Source organism: Colobus angolensis, unplaced genomic scaffold (assembly GCF_000951035.1).
Source record: "Colobus angolensis palliatus isolate OR3802 unplaced genomic scaffold, Cang.pa_1.0 Scaffold5, whole genome shotgun sequence".
NCBI lineage: Eukaryota > Metazoa > Chordata > Mammalia > Primates > Cercopithecidae > Colobus > Colobus angolensis.
The window spans coordinates 18,374,721-18,391,056 of NW_012118487.1; the positions used below are offsets into that span (position 1 = coordinate 18,374,721).

Sequence of the window (16,336 nt, forward strand, 5' to 3'; positions counted from 1 at the left end):
ACGGTGAAACCCCATCTCTACTAAAAATACAAAAAATTAGCTGGGTGTGGTGGCAGGCACCTGTAGTCCCAGCTGCTCGGGAGACTGAGGCAGGAGAATGGCGTGAACCTGGGAGGCAGAGCTTGCAGTGAGCTGTGATCGCGCCACTGCACTCCAGCCTGGGTGACAGAGTGAGACTCCGTCTCAAAAAAAAAAATAATAGTAAGTAAAACAATAGATGTTGGCTTGGATGTGATGAAAAGGGAACACTTTTACACTGCTAGTGGGAATGTAAATTAGTACAACCACTATGGAAAACAGTATGGAGGTTCCTTAAAGAACTAAAAGTAGAACTATCCTTCAATCCAGCAATCCCACCACTGGGTGTCTACCCAAAGGAAAAGAAGTCATTATATGAAAAAGACACACACACACACACACACACACACACACGCATATGCATGTTGATAACAGCACAATTTGCAATTGCAAAGATATGGAAATGACCTAACTGCCCATCAACCAAAGAGTGGGTAAAGAAAATGTGAAATATACGTACCTCGTACCTCAGAAGACTACTCAGCCATTAAAAGGAATGAGATAATGTCTTTTGCAGCAACTTGGATAGAGCTGGAGGCCATTATTCTAAGTGAAATAACTCAGAAATAAAAAACCAAATAGCATATGTTCTCATTTATAAGTGGGAACTAGTGAATAAGTGGGAATTATAAGTGGGAATAAGTGAAGACACAAAGGCATAAGAGTGATATAATGGACTTTGGGGACTCAAGGGGGGAAGGGTGAGAGGTAGGTGAGGGATAAAAGACTGCACATTGGGTACAGTGTACACTACTTGGGTGTTGCATGCACCAAAATCTCAGAAATCACCGCTAAAGAACTTGCTCATGTAACCAAAAATCACCTATACCGCAAAAACTATTAAAATAAAAAAATCATTTGTATTGTTAAAAAGATGAAAAGGAAAAATGAAAATAAATAAATAAATAAATCTACAGGGAAAAAAAACCTCCAAAGCCAAGGGGGAGTAAATGGGGGGACTTATTAGTCTACCAGGGAATACTGTGAACATGATGGGCTTATCCAGTTGATAGCTGTCAGATTAGTGGATTGGTATAAACCTGTTCCGGCAGATAAGTTGTCAAATTACATGACCACTTGAAATTTCTTTTGGTTAGCAAAAGGAGTAAACTAGAATTGAGATTATTTTATCAGGGCCAAAATGTATCTTACCCTAAAAAATATTGCATTATTTTATGTAGTCCCCTGAAATTTAAGTATATAATGCTTATGTGCTATTTATTGATTAGCAGGTACCTAAGGAAACCATTTCTGGTACGTAGTGCTAGTTTATAAGATACATGGTTCAAACCATTAAAATAATTAACAAGGAAAGTGTTATTCTGCAGACAGTGGGAAATTCAGCAAAAGAAATACTTTCGGTACCATCACTAAGTGATTTAATAAGCAGTGTACTTTTACCAACTTGTAGTTCCTAACAGTTTTTCCCTTGAATGTGAGAACATTTAAATTATGTTCAAATAATGGAAATCTTTTTCATTATTCTCAAAAACAGATTGTACCAATAAAATTGGCCAAGTATATAAATTTTCATTAATATGCTAAACATTGTGTTTTCCTCACAGGCTCCCATCTGGTGAAGAGTTCTTATCAGTGCCTTAGTAGTCATGTTTCAAATCTCACAGATTCCTTTAGGGTTAACCCAGCTGTGAGAGTTACGTATGTAGGTAGTTGTTTCATAGCTCTGTCTATCTATCACATTCTAATTGTTGAAAGGTTGTTGGACAGAGGCTATTTCTATTATTCCTTGTCTTATACAGTACAGATTCACATTTTCAACACCTCAACTGTGCTTTTTTCTTTCCTCAACTCAGTTGGCTGAGTTTCTTCTTACTGTTCCTACAAATTATACTCAGCATTGACATCAAAGTGCTTGTCCTTCCAGCCTTCTGTTCTAGTGAGAAAGGTTTCACTCAGTCCCATGGTCAGGGAAGCACGGATAGGCTTCTCTCTGCACTGATTTGAGGCCCCTGATTTCACCAGTATGTGGCTAATCAGCAATTCCTACAATTGAGTGATAACAAGGGGCCATCGATTATGTGTGGTGGCGCTTAGCCAAACTTCAGACTAACATGCTGCAGCATTTGGGCAAGACTGTGTGGGGCAAATTGACCATAGGAAGATGAGAGGAACATTTAGCAGAAACACCATAAAAGAGGAACAAATGGGTCATGAGTGAATAGGAGAAAACAGGTAGTTTCTAGCACTGCCTGATTCCTGACAGATATCCAAGTCCATTCCACGTGTATACCTAAATAAACACCTCACCTACTTTTCAAAGGTGGTATCAGGGAATTCCTGTGCTAGAACCCAAACATAACTCACAAGTTTAGTTTCCTGTGAAAAAAGACTGAGCTGAAATTCAAGATAATTAGGTTCTAGCTTTATGCAAGTCACCTTTGAATCCTCTAGCTCTAAAAATATTTTATATATATGTATTTATATATATACCTATGTAACAAAATTGTGGTTAGTTCTAGTTTTCTCTCATTTTCATGTTTTAATTATCTTTCTCCTAATAAGAAATTTGTTGATTTTTATTTTAGATGTTAAGGACATGTTCACTTCCAGATCTCTCAAAGCTGTTCAGAACCCTTATGGATGTTCCCACTGTAGGAGATGTTCGTCAAGACAATCTTGAAATAGAAGAAATTGAAAATGAAAACATTAAAGAAGGACCTTCTGATTCTGAAGACATGTAAGTATAATGTCATTAGTAAACAGCATTAAAAGAGTTTCTGAATTTATATGTAAAAAAAGAGGGAATAACTTAGCTCTTTTTTTAAATCGTTAACCTCTGCTTTTGTGTCTTCTGTATATTATTTTTATCTATTTTAAGAGACAGGCTCTCACTCTGTCACCTAGCTGGAGTGCAGGCTGGACACAGTGGCTGTAATGTCATTGGTAAACAGCATTAAAAGAGTTTCTGAATTTATATGGAAAAAGGAGGGGATAACTTACCTAGCTCTTTTTTTTCGTCATTAACCTCTGCTTTTATGTCTTCTGTATATTTATCTGTTTTAAGAGACAGGGTCTCTATCACCTAGCTGGGGTGCAGGCTGGACACAGTGGCTCACGCCTACAGTCCCACCAACCACATTGGGAGGCCAAGGCAGGAGGAATGCTTGAACCCAGTAGTTTGAGATCAGCCTGGGCAACACAGTGAGACATGATCTCTACAAAAAAAATTTTTTTTTCTTTTGAGATGGACTCTTGCTCTGTCACCCAGGCTGGAGTGCAGTGGCTTGATCTTGGCTCACTGCAACCTCTGCCTTCCAAGTTCAAGTGATTTTCCTGCCTCAGCCTCCTGAGTAACTGAGATTACTTGCCACCACACCTGGCTAATTTTTGTATTTTTGGTAGAGACGGGGTTTCACCATGTTGGTCAGGCTGGTCTCAAACTCCTGACCTCAAGCGATCTGCCCACCTCGGGCTCCCAAAGTGCTGGGATTGCAAGCGTGAGCTACTACCACATCTAGCCAAAAAAATGTTTTTAAATAGCCAGGTTTGTTACCACACACCTTGTAGCCCCAGCTACTCAGGAGGCTGAGGTGGAAAAATCACTTGAGCCCAAGAGTTTGAGGCAGCAGTGAGCCGTGATCATGCCACTGCACTCCAGCCTGAGCAACAGAGTGAGACCCTGTCTCAAAAATGAAAAATAAATAAGCTGGAGTGCAGTGGCATGATGATAGCTCACTGCAGCCTCCAACTCCTGGGCTCAAGCAATCTTCCCACCCCACCCTCCCAAATAGCTGGGATTACAGGTGTGAGCCACTGGGCCTGGCCAAGTTAATTTATTATTGCAGAAAAATAAATTTATAAATTTAGTGTCGCCTAAGCACATACTGTGTTTATAAGTCTGTAGTAGTGTATAGTAATGACCTAAGATAAGTACCCTATTAAGTTTACCATTTTTTATCTTTTATACAGTGTTTTCACTGTACCTTTTCTATGTTTAGATATATTTAGAATAGACAGATATCGTTGTGTTACAGTTGCTTCCAGTATTGAGTACAGTCATATGCTGTACAGGTTTGTAGCTTAGGAGTAACAGGCTTTACTATATAGCCTAGGTATGTAGTTAGCTATACTGAGTAGGTTTGTGTAAGTACATTTTATGATGTTAGCACAACAATGAAATTGGCTGTAACAATGCATTTCTCAGAATGCTTCCTGTTGTTAAGCAATTCATGACTGTGCTCTACAGTTTCCCAGGAGAATGACCAGAAAGCTCCACATCCACCTCCTGCCATGTATAATTTCAAAGCCATGGCAATGGGGAGTTACGAGGTTGACTAGTTTTGTTCGTGTGTGTGTATACACATGTCTAAGTACACACATGTGGTCTGCATGTAATTGGGTTGTTTTCACAAAATTGCTTTCTTTGTGATTCGTGGGGAATCCTGAATCTAGGAGGGAAATTTAACAAGCAATACCTCTGAGAGCTGTGAGGAGTGATGGCCCCTTAGATAAGAACCTTCCTTTACCTTGTTCAGTGTTGGTCAGCCCTCTCAACCCCCTCAGACAAATGTTACACACTTTTTGGGGTAATAAACCAGAGTTTCCTAAAATAAGGCGAGAAGGTACAGTGTGTTCAAATCACCAGGAGAAAAAGTTATAAAATATTAGAATTTTTTATAATTTATTTTGTAATTTCTTTGAACTTGTTTCTGTTTTTTACTTTTACCTTTGGAAAGAACTTGTATTTTGATCTGATTGAAAGTATTATATCACTCTCATAATGTTTTCTTCCGTAATGAGTTACATAGATCGATGCTGCTGGCACATTTTATTTTCTGGTTTTTGGTTCTTTTTTAAGCCTTGTCCTTGCAAACTTCTTAAGTTTCTACTGAAACTTTATTTTTAAAAGATTGCCTTTTTCATTTTTCTTAGAGTTCTGTAGATTTTTACTAATGACCTTACAATCTAGAAGAAAAGTTACCTTTTTACTTCTATTTCTTCTACTTGACTGTGGTCATTGAACACTGAAATATTGTGTTTTTATTAATCCTATTGGAGAACATAACAACATTTAGGATTTTTATTGTTGACAAACTGCTAAGTAAAATTTTTTTTAATTTTTTTCCCAAAATTTTATGAAATCATTTATTTTTATCTGAATGAACTGCAGCTTATTTGTGGCTTGTGTTCTTTTATTTTTTTCTTTCTTCTAAGCTGCTAAGTTTGTGTTATGCATGTGTTCTTTCAATGAACAATTGATGAAAGAATATTATTTTGAAACTTAAGTTAGAAGCCTTTAGTATTAATTGAAAAATCTGAAAACCAAGTTGTTTTTAAAGGATGTTATTTCATATTGTTATAGGGATATTTCACTTGATGTTTGTCTCTGGAAAATTATTATTATTATTTTTTTGGTCTAAAATTTAGTCAGGGTTTTATAAGAAAGCCAACTAAAAACTGAATTCAAGACCAGATTTTTTTTAAGTACCTTAAAGTTTTTTGGTGCTCATGTAGTAAAAGATCTTAATCTTCTCATACTTTCTCACAGTGGCAAGCTTAGCTGCCTCAATTGAATACCATCTGCAGAGGGCACTAATTCCTCTAGGCTAGCCACTAGATGATTTTATGAACAGGTCAATATTTACTCATTGTAGTAATGGTACATAGCAGGTGTGCATGCTCTGTTGATTTTTTTTTTATAATAAAATTTTTTTGGGAGATAGAGTCTTACTCTGTTGCCCTGGCTATAGTACAGTGCTACAATCATAGCTCACAGCAGCCTTGGACTCCTGGGCTCAAGCAGTCCTCCTGCCTCAGACTCCCTAGTAGCTAGGAATATAGGCTTACGCCACCACGCCTAGCCAAGTTTTTTGCAATATTTTTCTAGAGAGGTCTCGCTATGTTGCCCAGGCTGGTCTCAAACTCCTGGCCTCAAGCAGTCCTCTTGCCTCAGCCTCCCAAAGGGCTAGGATTACAGGCGTGAGCCACTGCACCCAGCCTAAATTAGTCTTGTAATTGTATGTTAAGTTAAATGCTACTAGTGGGATGAGTCAAGAGATTAGACACTATTTTCTCATTCTAATTAGATGCCTAGATTTTCTATAGCTCCTACAAGTCAAATTATAGGAGTTTGTATATATAAGTACAAAATGAAGATATTTCTACATAAAAAGATTATTTACTCTTTCTATTAATGGAAATTATATTGACAGTCTTGCACAATAGTGTTTATATTTTAGTTCTTCAGTAAATATTTGATTTGAGTCTAAACTCTTAGAAAGGCCTTAATTAGCCCTTGTGTCCTATTAAGCATTGCATTCCTGATAGATGAAATCCTTGGCTCAGGTTCACAGTCTCTTTCAGAAGTCTTCAGACATCTAAAACATCAATTAACTCCTTTAGTCTACAAACTTTTCCATTTATGTTCCATGTTAGGAGAAAGAAGCAAATCATAAAAGGAAAAAAAATTTTCTGAGTATGTTCCTCGGATATTACAGAAGTGGTCAAAGGCCTAGATTTCAGTGCTCTGTCATTTACTGACTCTGTGGCCTTGACCAAGTCATTTAAACACTTTGCTTCATAGTTTTCATGTCTCTAAAGTGATTTTTTATGGATAAAATTTGAGTAATAGGATAAAACCATTTAAAAAGCGAAAGTTCTATATAAATGTAAGGTATTATTTATGTGAGTTATTTCATTCCAGCATCTGTAATCCCATGAAAACAGAATTAATATTCTGACCAATACTTTAGAAACAAGATTCTCCAGTGAAGAATTATGATGGTTGGTATAGGCTAGTTACACAGAAAATCTATTTATTATGTATTTTAGAACATCTTTAAGAATAAGCATCTAAAGATAAGATTTCTGGTGACCATTTTATTCACTGGGTCATCCTGTTAACATAAATATATAATTTCCTAAGTATTTCTGTTTCTAAAAGTTCAAATGCCCAATGGGCATTTATATGGAAAGCCTTTTGTATAGTGTCTAGCTATTAGCCACATGGATATTTTGAAAATTACAGAATTCCATAAAAGAGAAAATAGTTTACTATTATTTGTTTTAGAAAAACTTCTATAGTCTGGCCTCTTAAAATATCAAAACACTGTTTCAGAATTTAAGCAATGAGTAACATTAATAGTTATGTGATTCTCTTTGGCAAGTTGGGATCATTTTAAACAAATCATCGTCTGGCTTATGAATTCCAGAATATGTGTTGTGTTCATCGTCAACTTACTGGTGAAAAACAATGTAGGTTTTTTTCAGATTTTTTGTTATCTATTAGGATTTTTTAAGTAGAAGTGCCTACATATTGAGTAAAAGTAACATTTCAGCATGAGGTAGTTTTAGTTGTTTAACTTCGTAAATTTCAGTATGTTTGAAACTTTCAGTTAAACCTTTTAAATTTCAGTGTGTTTGAAGAAACTGACACAGATTTACAAGAGCTGCAGGCCTCGATGGAACAGTTACTTAGGGAACAACCTGGTGAAGAATACAGTGAAGAAGAAGAGTCAGTCTTAAAGAACAGTGATGTGGAGCCAACTGCAAATGGGACAGATGTGGCGGATGAAGATGACAATCCCAGCAGTGAAAGTGCCCTGAACGAAGAATGGCACTCAGGTGCATAATCAGAGTTTTGGACCTTTTTCTTTTTCAGTTTACAAATATTTCAAGTGGAACATAGTTTTCTAATCTCTGCTGTGGACCATTTCCAACTTTAAATACAACTGAAGCATGCCTCTGGGTCTCTCCCATTTTTCACTCTTTTTCTTTTCATACAAATATGTGATTTTCCATTTTTTTATTAAATTTTTTTCTTTCCTATTATGTCAATGCTTTTTTGAAGCATTTTTATTCTAATCTCCATTTCTTGACTGATTTTTCCAGTAATAAAGATAATAACGTTGTTTTCTTGTCATTCTATATTTTAGAAAGAATTTCTGCATATATTAATCAGCAGGGTTAACACTGAAAGCAGTTTTTAAAGTACTAAAAACTCGTTTCATAAATTTGGAAACTTGCTCTTTCATAACATTACCCCTAAGATGCATAGAAAGTGTGTCTATTTCAGTAACTATATTATGTTAATTTAGGAAGAAAAGCTAATGTGAAAAGACTAAGTAATGTTTTTTTTCAAAGTATCTTGAGCATGTACATGACAAAACATATTGGCCATTTATACTTTCCAGGTGCTTTCCTGAAATGTAATGATGTATGTCTTAGGTTGTCTACCTTCTGCAGGCTTTTCCATGGTATGGCCCGCATTTGTTACCAACTTTTGAAAATAGTAGTTAGGGTTAGCTGCTTCAAAGCAAAACATGGAGTGTGCTTTTTCCACTTTTTTATTCATTTAAGTAACAGCTCTAGGAGTGTTTTGATTCCATCCTGATTTATTTTTTATATCTATAAAGGAAAAGTAACATTCTTGTTTAGACAGATTTATACATAATTTTTACCAAATAAAGGACAAATATTAAAATGACAAAAACCGTTTATAATGAAAGTAGAAGTAGTCTACTTCAATGACATTATTCATTTGTCATAGAATTTTAGTCTGTTAGGGTAAGAGTTATTTTATTCAGTCTTTTTAATTTTATTTTTTAGATAACAGTGATGGGGAAACTGCTAGTGAATGTGAATATGATAGTGTCTTTAACCATTTAGAGGAACTGAGACTTCATCTGGAGCAGGAAATGGGCTTTGAAAAATTCTTTGAGGTTTATGAGAAAATAAAGGTAAGTGAAAAGTCAATTAAAACACTTAAAATGTGCTCTGTTTGAAGGTTAGAGAAATGTTAATGATCTTTATTGGTCATTAGATTTATTATAAATAAAAAGTGAAGTCTACAATTAGCGAAAGTTATTCAAATATTAATTTATATTTGGGAATTTGGTATAGGCTATTCATGAAGATGAAGATGAAAATATTGAAATTTGTTCAAAAATAGTTCAAAATATTTTGGGAAATGAACATCAGCATCTTTATGCCAAGATTCTTCATTTAGTCATGGCAGATGGAGCCTACCAAGAAGGTAAGATTTCCTCACATGTCTGTATAATTTTCAATAAATGTGAGAAAAACAAGATGATACATATATATGACTCAGCTTACATCACATCCATTTTGTGAAATCTACATGGGAACTATATTACTTTTAAGCAATAATAATATTAACTTTGTCATATACTTTTACTGATCTGTCATATACTTTTACTGACTTAAGTCCTTTAAGTCCATATTTTTAATTTAATTTATAAGGAACCTTTGAATGAGATTTTTAAAAATCTTACTAGATAGATTTTTGGACAGCTCTAGCAATTAGAATAATCCTAGCTGGGTGCAGTGGCTCATGCTTGTGATTCCAGCTACTTGGGAGGCTTAAGTGTGAGGATGGCTTGAGGCCAGGAGTTTGAGACCATCCTGGACAACAAAATGATAGGTTTCATTAAATTTTAATTAGGTAGGCGTGGTGGTGAGCACCTGTAGTCCCAGCTACTCAGGAGGCTGAGGTGGGAGGATTGCTTGAGCCCAGGAGTTGGAAGCTGCAGTGAGCTGTGATTGTGCTAGTGCACTTAGCCTTGGTGACAGAGCCAGACGCTGTCCCAAAAAAAAAAAAAGTAAGATTATAAATTAGAATAAGTTGTGTTTTTTTGTTTTTTGTTTTGAGTCAGAGTCTTGTTGCCCAGGCTGGAGTGTGGTGGTGTGATCTCAGCTCACTGCAACTTCTGCTTCCTGGGTTCAAGTTATTCTCCTACCTCAGCCTCCTGAGTAGCTGGGTCTACAGGTGCCACCACGGCTGACTAATTTTTGTATTTTTGGTAGAGATGGGATCTCACCATGTTGGCCAGGCTGGCCTCGAACTCCTGACCTCAAATGATTCACCCTCCTTGGCCTACCAAAGTGCTGGGGTTATAGACATGAGCCACTGCACCTGGCAAAACTCTTTGACACAAAAAGCAATATGTAAAATTTTGAACAACAATTTATTTCTAGATTATTTGCCCAAACATTAATCTTATTACTTTAAAGGTTTAATTCATAGACTAAAATTAAGGGTTTTAAATGTTGATGCTTAATTTTAGCAATAAAAGTGTTTATAAAATTTATTTGTATTCCATACAAAATTTGTTTGCATATTCATACAAAAAAGTCTAAAATTGCATTTAAATATATATATATATGGTAAGAGAGAGAATTAAGTTTTTAAAAAAATCTGGGGAAGTGAACATATTGGACAAATGAGCACAAGCAGTATAACATGAAGCCAGGAATGAGGAATATAAACTTCATGTTCAAAAGGTCTCCACATTTTCTAAAAACAGGAAACAAATTTGGTGCTGGTCTTTCTCACAAAGCAGAAAACCTAATTAATTACATGAGTCACAGTATTCATGAGACAAAACATTTTAGTTGCTCAGAGGACAGCTATTTTTGGTATTGAAACCAAAGGAACAGTTTTCCCATGATCTTTAAAAGGAGGGCACTATCATGCAGTGTTCCTCAAACTTGAATAACATATGGATCCAGGGGCAAAAAAATATTTTTTTCAGGCACAAGAATCCAAGGATCTATAAACTCCAATAAAAAAAAAACCTCAAGTCTTAGTCATAGAAAATTTCTGTCAATTGTGAATTATTACTGTAAAACAGATGTATTTTTCTAAATATTAAAAATTTTTATCAAAATGAAAATATAAAATGTAGACATTTTCTGGTACTTGTGGATTTCTTATTTTATTGGGATCTTGAACTTCATTTTACAAAACAGTGCTATAATGGAATGAAAAGTATCCTCAGTAATTTTTACAATATTTAGATTTCATGAGACTGTTTCTCATATGTCATGCTGTAAGTTAATGGCACGAAGCCAGAGGATGATTCCATTTCAGTAATTCTGTGGAGTGTATCAAACCAATTCTATTCATATTCAGACTGTTCCACCTCCAGGCAGTTCTCCTTAAGTATTGTTTCAATAGAGCTTTTCATAAGTAATCAGCAACAATGTGTTTGGGGTTCAGTTTTGCTGGACAAGTATCTGGAGAGCTTTTAGTTTGCTTTGCCCCTTAAGTGGAGAACTGTAACAATCAACTTATTCATGAGGTAGAATTGACATCCTCTTTTGACAACTGAGTGGCTTCAAAAGGATATACGCCTACACGGAAGGCCATTTCCCCCGCAGAGGACCAAGAATCAGGCTAGGTTAATACACCACTCAAGAAGCAATATCAGATTTTCTCTAGTACACAAATGAAAAGGAAAAGAGAACCCCAACGTTCTGTATCATAAAGCCTGACAGTAATTCCTTCAGCCTAGAAAAAAATGTAAGGCAATTAAAGGCAAATGCCTACCCTGGCAATCTTTTCTAAAACTCTTAGTACATACCATTACAGCAGGTATAGCTTTAAAAAAAGAATTTAATATAGCCCATAAAATATTATAACTTACTACTATAGCTACTAAAGAAACTGGTTACAAAATGGATATTGAACTATGTGGATGACTTGCTGTTTTATATTGTTAATCATGAGAGTTAAATGAAATGACCGGATTTAGATTTCATATTCATCAATTCAGAAAAACTGTTTTTGCAGTCCTTCATATTGGAAGTCATTAGAGCCCATATATAGCTGTTCTTTTTTATTTGGGGGATTTTGGGTTGGGTTTTTTTTTTTTTTTTATGGAGACAGGGCCTGGCTCTGTCACCCAGGTTGGAGTACCGTGGCATGATCTCAACTCACTGCAAACTCCGCCTCCTGGGCTCAAGCAGTCCTCCCACTTCAGCCTCCTGAGTAACTGGTACTACTGGCGTAAGCTGCCATGCCCGACTCATTTTTGTATTTGTTTGGTAGAGATGGCATTTCACCATGTTGCCTGGGTTGATTACGAACTCCTGGGCTGAAGCTGTCCACCCACCTCAGCTTCCTAAAGTGCTAGGATTACAGGTGTGACCCACCGTACCCAGCCTACCTGTCTTAGAGATAGTTGTCCAGACAGCTATCTTTTAGGGCACATCTAGGAGATAATAAAGCCATGTCATCTGCATATGGTACTTATACACTGTTATTCTCTATGTTGGGGAAAGAGGAGAGTAAAGAAGGGAAGGGGTAAGCAAAATTTTATCTAGCTCACCCGAAAGTGACATCAAGTCATTAAGGTTCAAGTTAAAAAGAAGATTGTCAAAACGCATTTCTGTTTTATTTCACTGGAAATTGGATGAGTCCTGAAAAGACAGCCTTGGCTGTTTAACTCTCCTGATACTGTTATGGTGCAGGTTTGGTAAGCATCAGTATCTTCAGCCATTGATAAAGTTAATGCTTTTTTGTCCATAGCTAGATGCTGTCCGGAGTCAGAAGTCGAATAGAGCTAATAAAATGTATAAATGATTTGATAGTATTCCTAATAAATTCTTCCACAAGGAGAGAAGGAGTATAACAGCTGTATCTGGCAGAGGCTACCATGTTCTCACATAGAGTATTAGCATTAGCAGCCCAAGTTTATAGATTCCTTTTTTTTTTTTTTTTTTTTTGATGGAGTCTTGCTCTGTCTCCCAGGCTGGAGTGCAGTGGCACAATCTCGGCTTGCTGCAACCTCTGCCTCCCGGGTTCAAGTGATTCTCCTGTCTTACCCTCCCAAGTAGCTGGGATTACAGGCACACACCACCACACCCGGCTAATTTTTGTATTTTTAGTAGAGACAGGGTTTCACCATGTTGGCCAGGCTGGTCTCAAACTCCTGACCTCAGGTGATCTGTCTGCCTCAGTCTCCCAAAGTGCTGGGATTACAGGCATGAGCCACCACGCCTGGCCATTATAGATTCTTAAGGAGGAGACACATACCTTCTCTTCATACTCATTTTAGGTGGAATATTGGGCTGCATTTATGTAATGAAATTTTATACATCAGCTAAAATGAGTGAATTAAATTCCATCTATCAATATGGATAAGCCCCACAAACAAGATGAGTTGAATAAGTAGAATATTACAACATTTATGTAGTGTTTATAACCAATTTTATTTAGATGTGCATGTGTATAATAAAAATTAAAGCAAAAACCCATGAGTGGGAAGAATACACATCAGTTTCACAGTACTGAAAATGCCCCTGGGGAAGAAGAGAAGGCAATAAGATTGAGAAAGGATACTCTCTATCTGTAATATGCTTTTACTTAAGTAATCCAAACCACTATGGCCAAAAGTTAGCTTTTGTTAATTCTACATATTATGGATATATGTCTTCATTACTTTCCTGATTATTTCAAAAGTAAGTAAATATATAGTACAGAGTGATCAGTGTTACCTTGGAAGCAATAAAATGTACGTAAGTTATAAAGCAAAGATCCAACTACAGTGATGGTGACAGGATAGGTCTTCCTAGGGGAGAGGACATCAAAGTTGGATTCTGAAAGATGAATGGGAATTTAACGCAAATAAGTACACATACGGGGAAGGATGCAAAGTGTAGTAGGGAACTATAAGCAATTCAGTGTTCCTACAGCATAAATTATAGGGGCAGTTGAGGAAGGTGGGGAATGAAATTTGGTAAGATGAGAAATATTTAAAAGGCCAGATAATGAAGGGCATTGTAATCCACATTAAGGAGCGTGGATCCCATTTTGAGGCAGTAGGGAGCTAATGAATGTTTTAAGCAGTGCAGTGATTTGATATGACCCTTGGATTTTAATGAAAGATCACTTTTGCTAGAATCTGGAAGATAGTGCTTGGATGTAAGATTAAGTTAACCAATCTGTTTAATTCACTTGATTATAATCTTTAGAATTAAAAAAAATTGAAAATAACAAAAATGTCTATAAATAATAATGGTTAATTATGTCATATCCATTAAACAGAATACTATGCAGACACTGAAGTCAACATAAAATATATTCATGATTTATTCTTTAACATTTTATTGTCAAATGTTTATCGTATTGAAAATTTGAAAGAACTTTACAGTGATCACCCATGCACTCACCACCTAGATTCTAACATTAACATTTTCTAATCTTATCTTATGTATCCACCTTTCCATTCACTAGGGTGTTTTCAGTGGATTTTAGTGTAATTTTTAAAAGATATTTGTGTATGCATGGGAAAGCATTGTGGGAGGATTTATATAAAGTTAACGTTGGTTATCTTTCGCTTATAGAGGATTTTTGCTTCCCATTTTATTCTTCATTGTACTGTCTGAATATCTGAATATTTTACAATGAATGTGTGATACAATAATTTTAAAAATATGTTTAAAACTACATGAAAGCTCTTCTCCTTTAGCGTGAACAAGAATGGGTTTTTTTTAAAGTAGATACAACTTGATTTGAAATGAAGTGAATTATTTTTCTTTTTTTTACAGATAATGATGAATAATCCTCAAAATGATTTTTAATCCTCAACTATATGAAAGCATTTGAATTTGGCTCATCAGAATAACGAGCTTCAGTGGGAAATACAGCAATTATTTATTTAAAAAATCAGATTTAAGATGGTCTTGCTTATTGCCTGAAAAAGATGGAGAAACATGCCATTTTTCAATGAAGATTCTAATATTTTATCTATTTGGTTCGTTGAATTCCATGGTTAAATCCTGTAAAATATATACTTTATTAAATCATCCAACCAAAGCATAGGAAACATTGACCCAGAACCTGACTTAATGGTTTTGAAGATTTACTATGCAATAGGGTAACTCTGACTTTCAGCAAATGTCTTTAGGTTGAGGGAATTACCTATGTCATGAAGGACCTGTCTGTGGCTTTTCAATGAAGTCTTTAAGAATGACCTTTTTTCTTTCTAGTACTTGTTTTCATTCTGGCCAGCAGTTCTACATTAAATCACCTTGTCAAGGGCTCTATTTAGATCTATACATTTTGAAGATGAAATTTTTAGCCTTAAAGTTTATATTCTCAAGTCCTTTTACAACCAGTGTGTCTCCTGAACTAGCACACAGGCTGTAGAAACAGTCTTAGAAATCATTGAAAGATTTGATTATGAAAGAATAGCAAAATTATATTTCCTGACATATAAAAAGTTGGTTTAATGCCTTTATTTCTCTTTAATGACCAGAACCAGGAATACTATATTGAAAAATTAGTCTGTGGATTTAACATTGACCTAGCATATAGCTTAAAGTTGCTCTTTTGGTTTTTAACTTCATCTCATACATATGTTCCAAGGACAATGTGATGTTAAAAAGGAGGAAATAATTATTTTTATGTTGACACTGTGACAGTTTTGGTAACTAAGATCCTAGGGAGGGAAATGTTTGCCTCTTGAACTTCTTTCCATTATCAGAGGATTTAGTTAGGTCATTAAGATGATGATCACACAGCTTCAATCGCAATATGCCAAGTATAACCTGGTTTCGTTAGTGGTGTCTACAGTCCAGATGTTCTTCGTAATAAAAGCAGAGTTTTTGAACCTCTGAGTACAAAGCAGGCTGGTTGGCATAATATGTAATTTGAAAAATAAAATCTTATCTTGCAGCACTATCAGTATGTTGAATTTATTATGTGTATTATTTCTAATATCCAAAACTAAATACTTGATTTTTTATATGTGTGTTTATTTTCTGATATTGCTATTAAATTTTTATTATCTACCTGAAGTATATCATTGATTGTTTTTTATTTATTAGCACTTTTCTCAATAGAAGGTTTTCACATCAAGCTGAGAATACTTTTGTTGGTTTTGTGCCTGATGATTTCTTTCTTCATAATGGAAGAAAATGAATTCTGTGCTTTAATTCTGTACAATTCTGAAAGATGGTCATATTTTGCAGAGGTTATGTGTTAATTCTTAAACGATTACAGCTATTAGAAAAGGGTATAATATAGTAGAAAATATTGTTTTAGCCCTATTTCAGAAGATGTTATATGTGCATGAATAAGGATGAACAATAGGATTTGTGCCATCTCCAGGTGATTAGCAGTGTGTGACTCTAGAGTGTTGTTATGGAAAGATTATGCCAAGTAGGAAAAGGGCTATTTCAGTAAAGTCTGTTATAAGTGTTGGAGTTGACATGTAGAAGCATCTGTAGATTCATAAATGTTAGCATTAAATGGGCTATCAGGATAATTTTGTCTTTTCTCCATTTAACATGCAAGGATATTGAGTTGAACATGAAATTAAGTCACTTGTGTAAAGGGTCAGGGTCAGAGCAGTTCCTAGGTCTTACACTGTTATTAGTTGAACATTCTTATCTCCCCTAGAGAATCAAAAAGAATAAATTTGATAGGAATTTGGGAGGCCGAGGCAGGTGGATCATGAGGTCAGGAGTTCAAGACCAGCCTGGCCAAGAT

The 16,336-nt window shown here is 35.5% G+C and overlaps 1 protein-coding gene across 5 annotated transcripts in view; it reads left to right on the forward strand.

Annotated features, from left to right (window-relative positions):
• The window catches only part of NEK1 (NIMA-related kinase 1), a 204,946-nt gene extending 189,301 nt beyond the window's left edge, over positions 1-15,645 (forward strand). For all 5 annotated transcript variants that reach the window (XM_011959631.1, XM_011959633.1, XM_011959637.1 and 2 more), the window contains 5 exons: positions 2,625-2,776; positions 7,454-7,662; positions 8,647-8,777; positions 8,941-9,073; positions 14,392-15,645. In XM_011959631.1, coding sequence (XP_011815021.1) covers positions 2,625-2,776; positions 7,454-7,662; positions 8,647-8,777; positions 8,941-9,073; positions 14,392-14,405 — 639 coding nt within the window. In that variant the 3' untranslated portion in view covers positions 14,406-15,645. The remainder of the gene's footprint in view (positions 1-2,624; positions 2,777-7,453; positions 7,663-8,646; positions 8,778-8,940; positions 9,074-14,391) is intronic.
• The last annotated feature ends 691 nt before the right edge of the window (positions 15,646-16,336 follow it).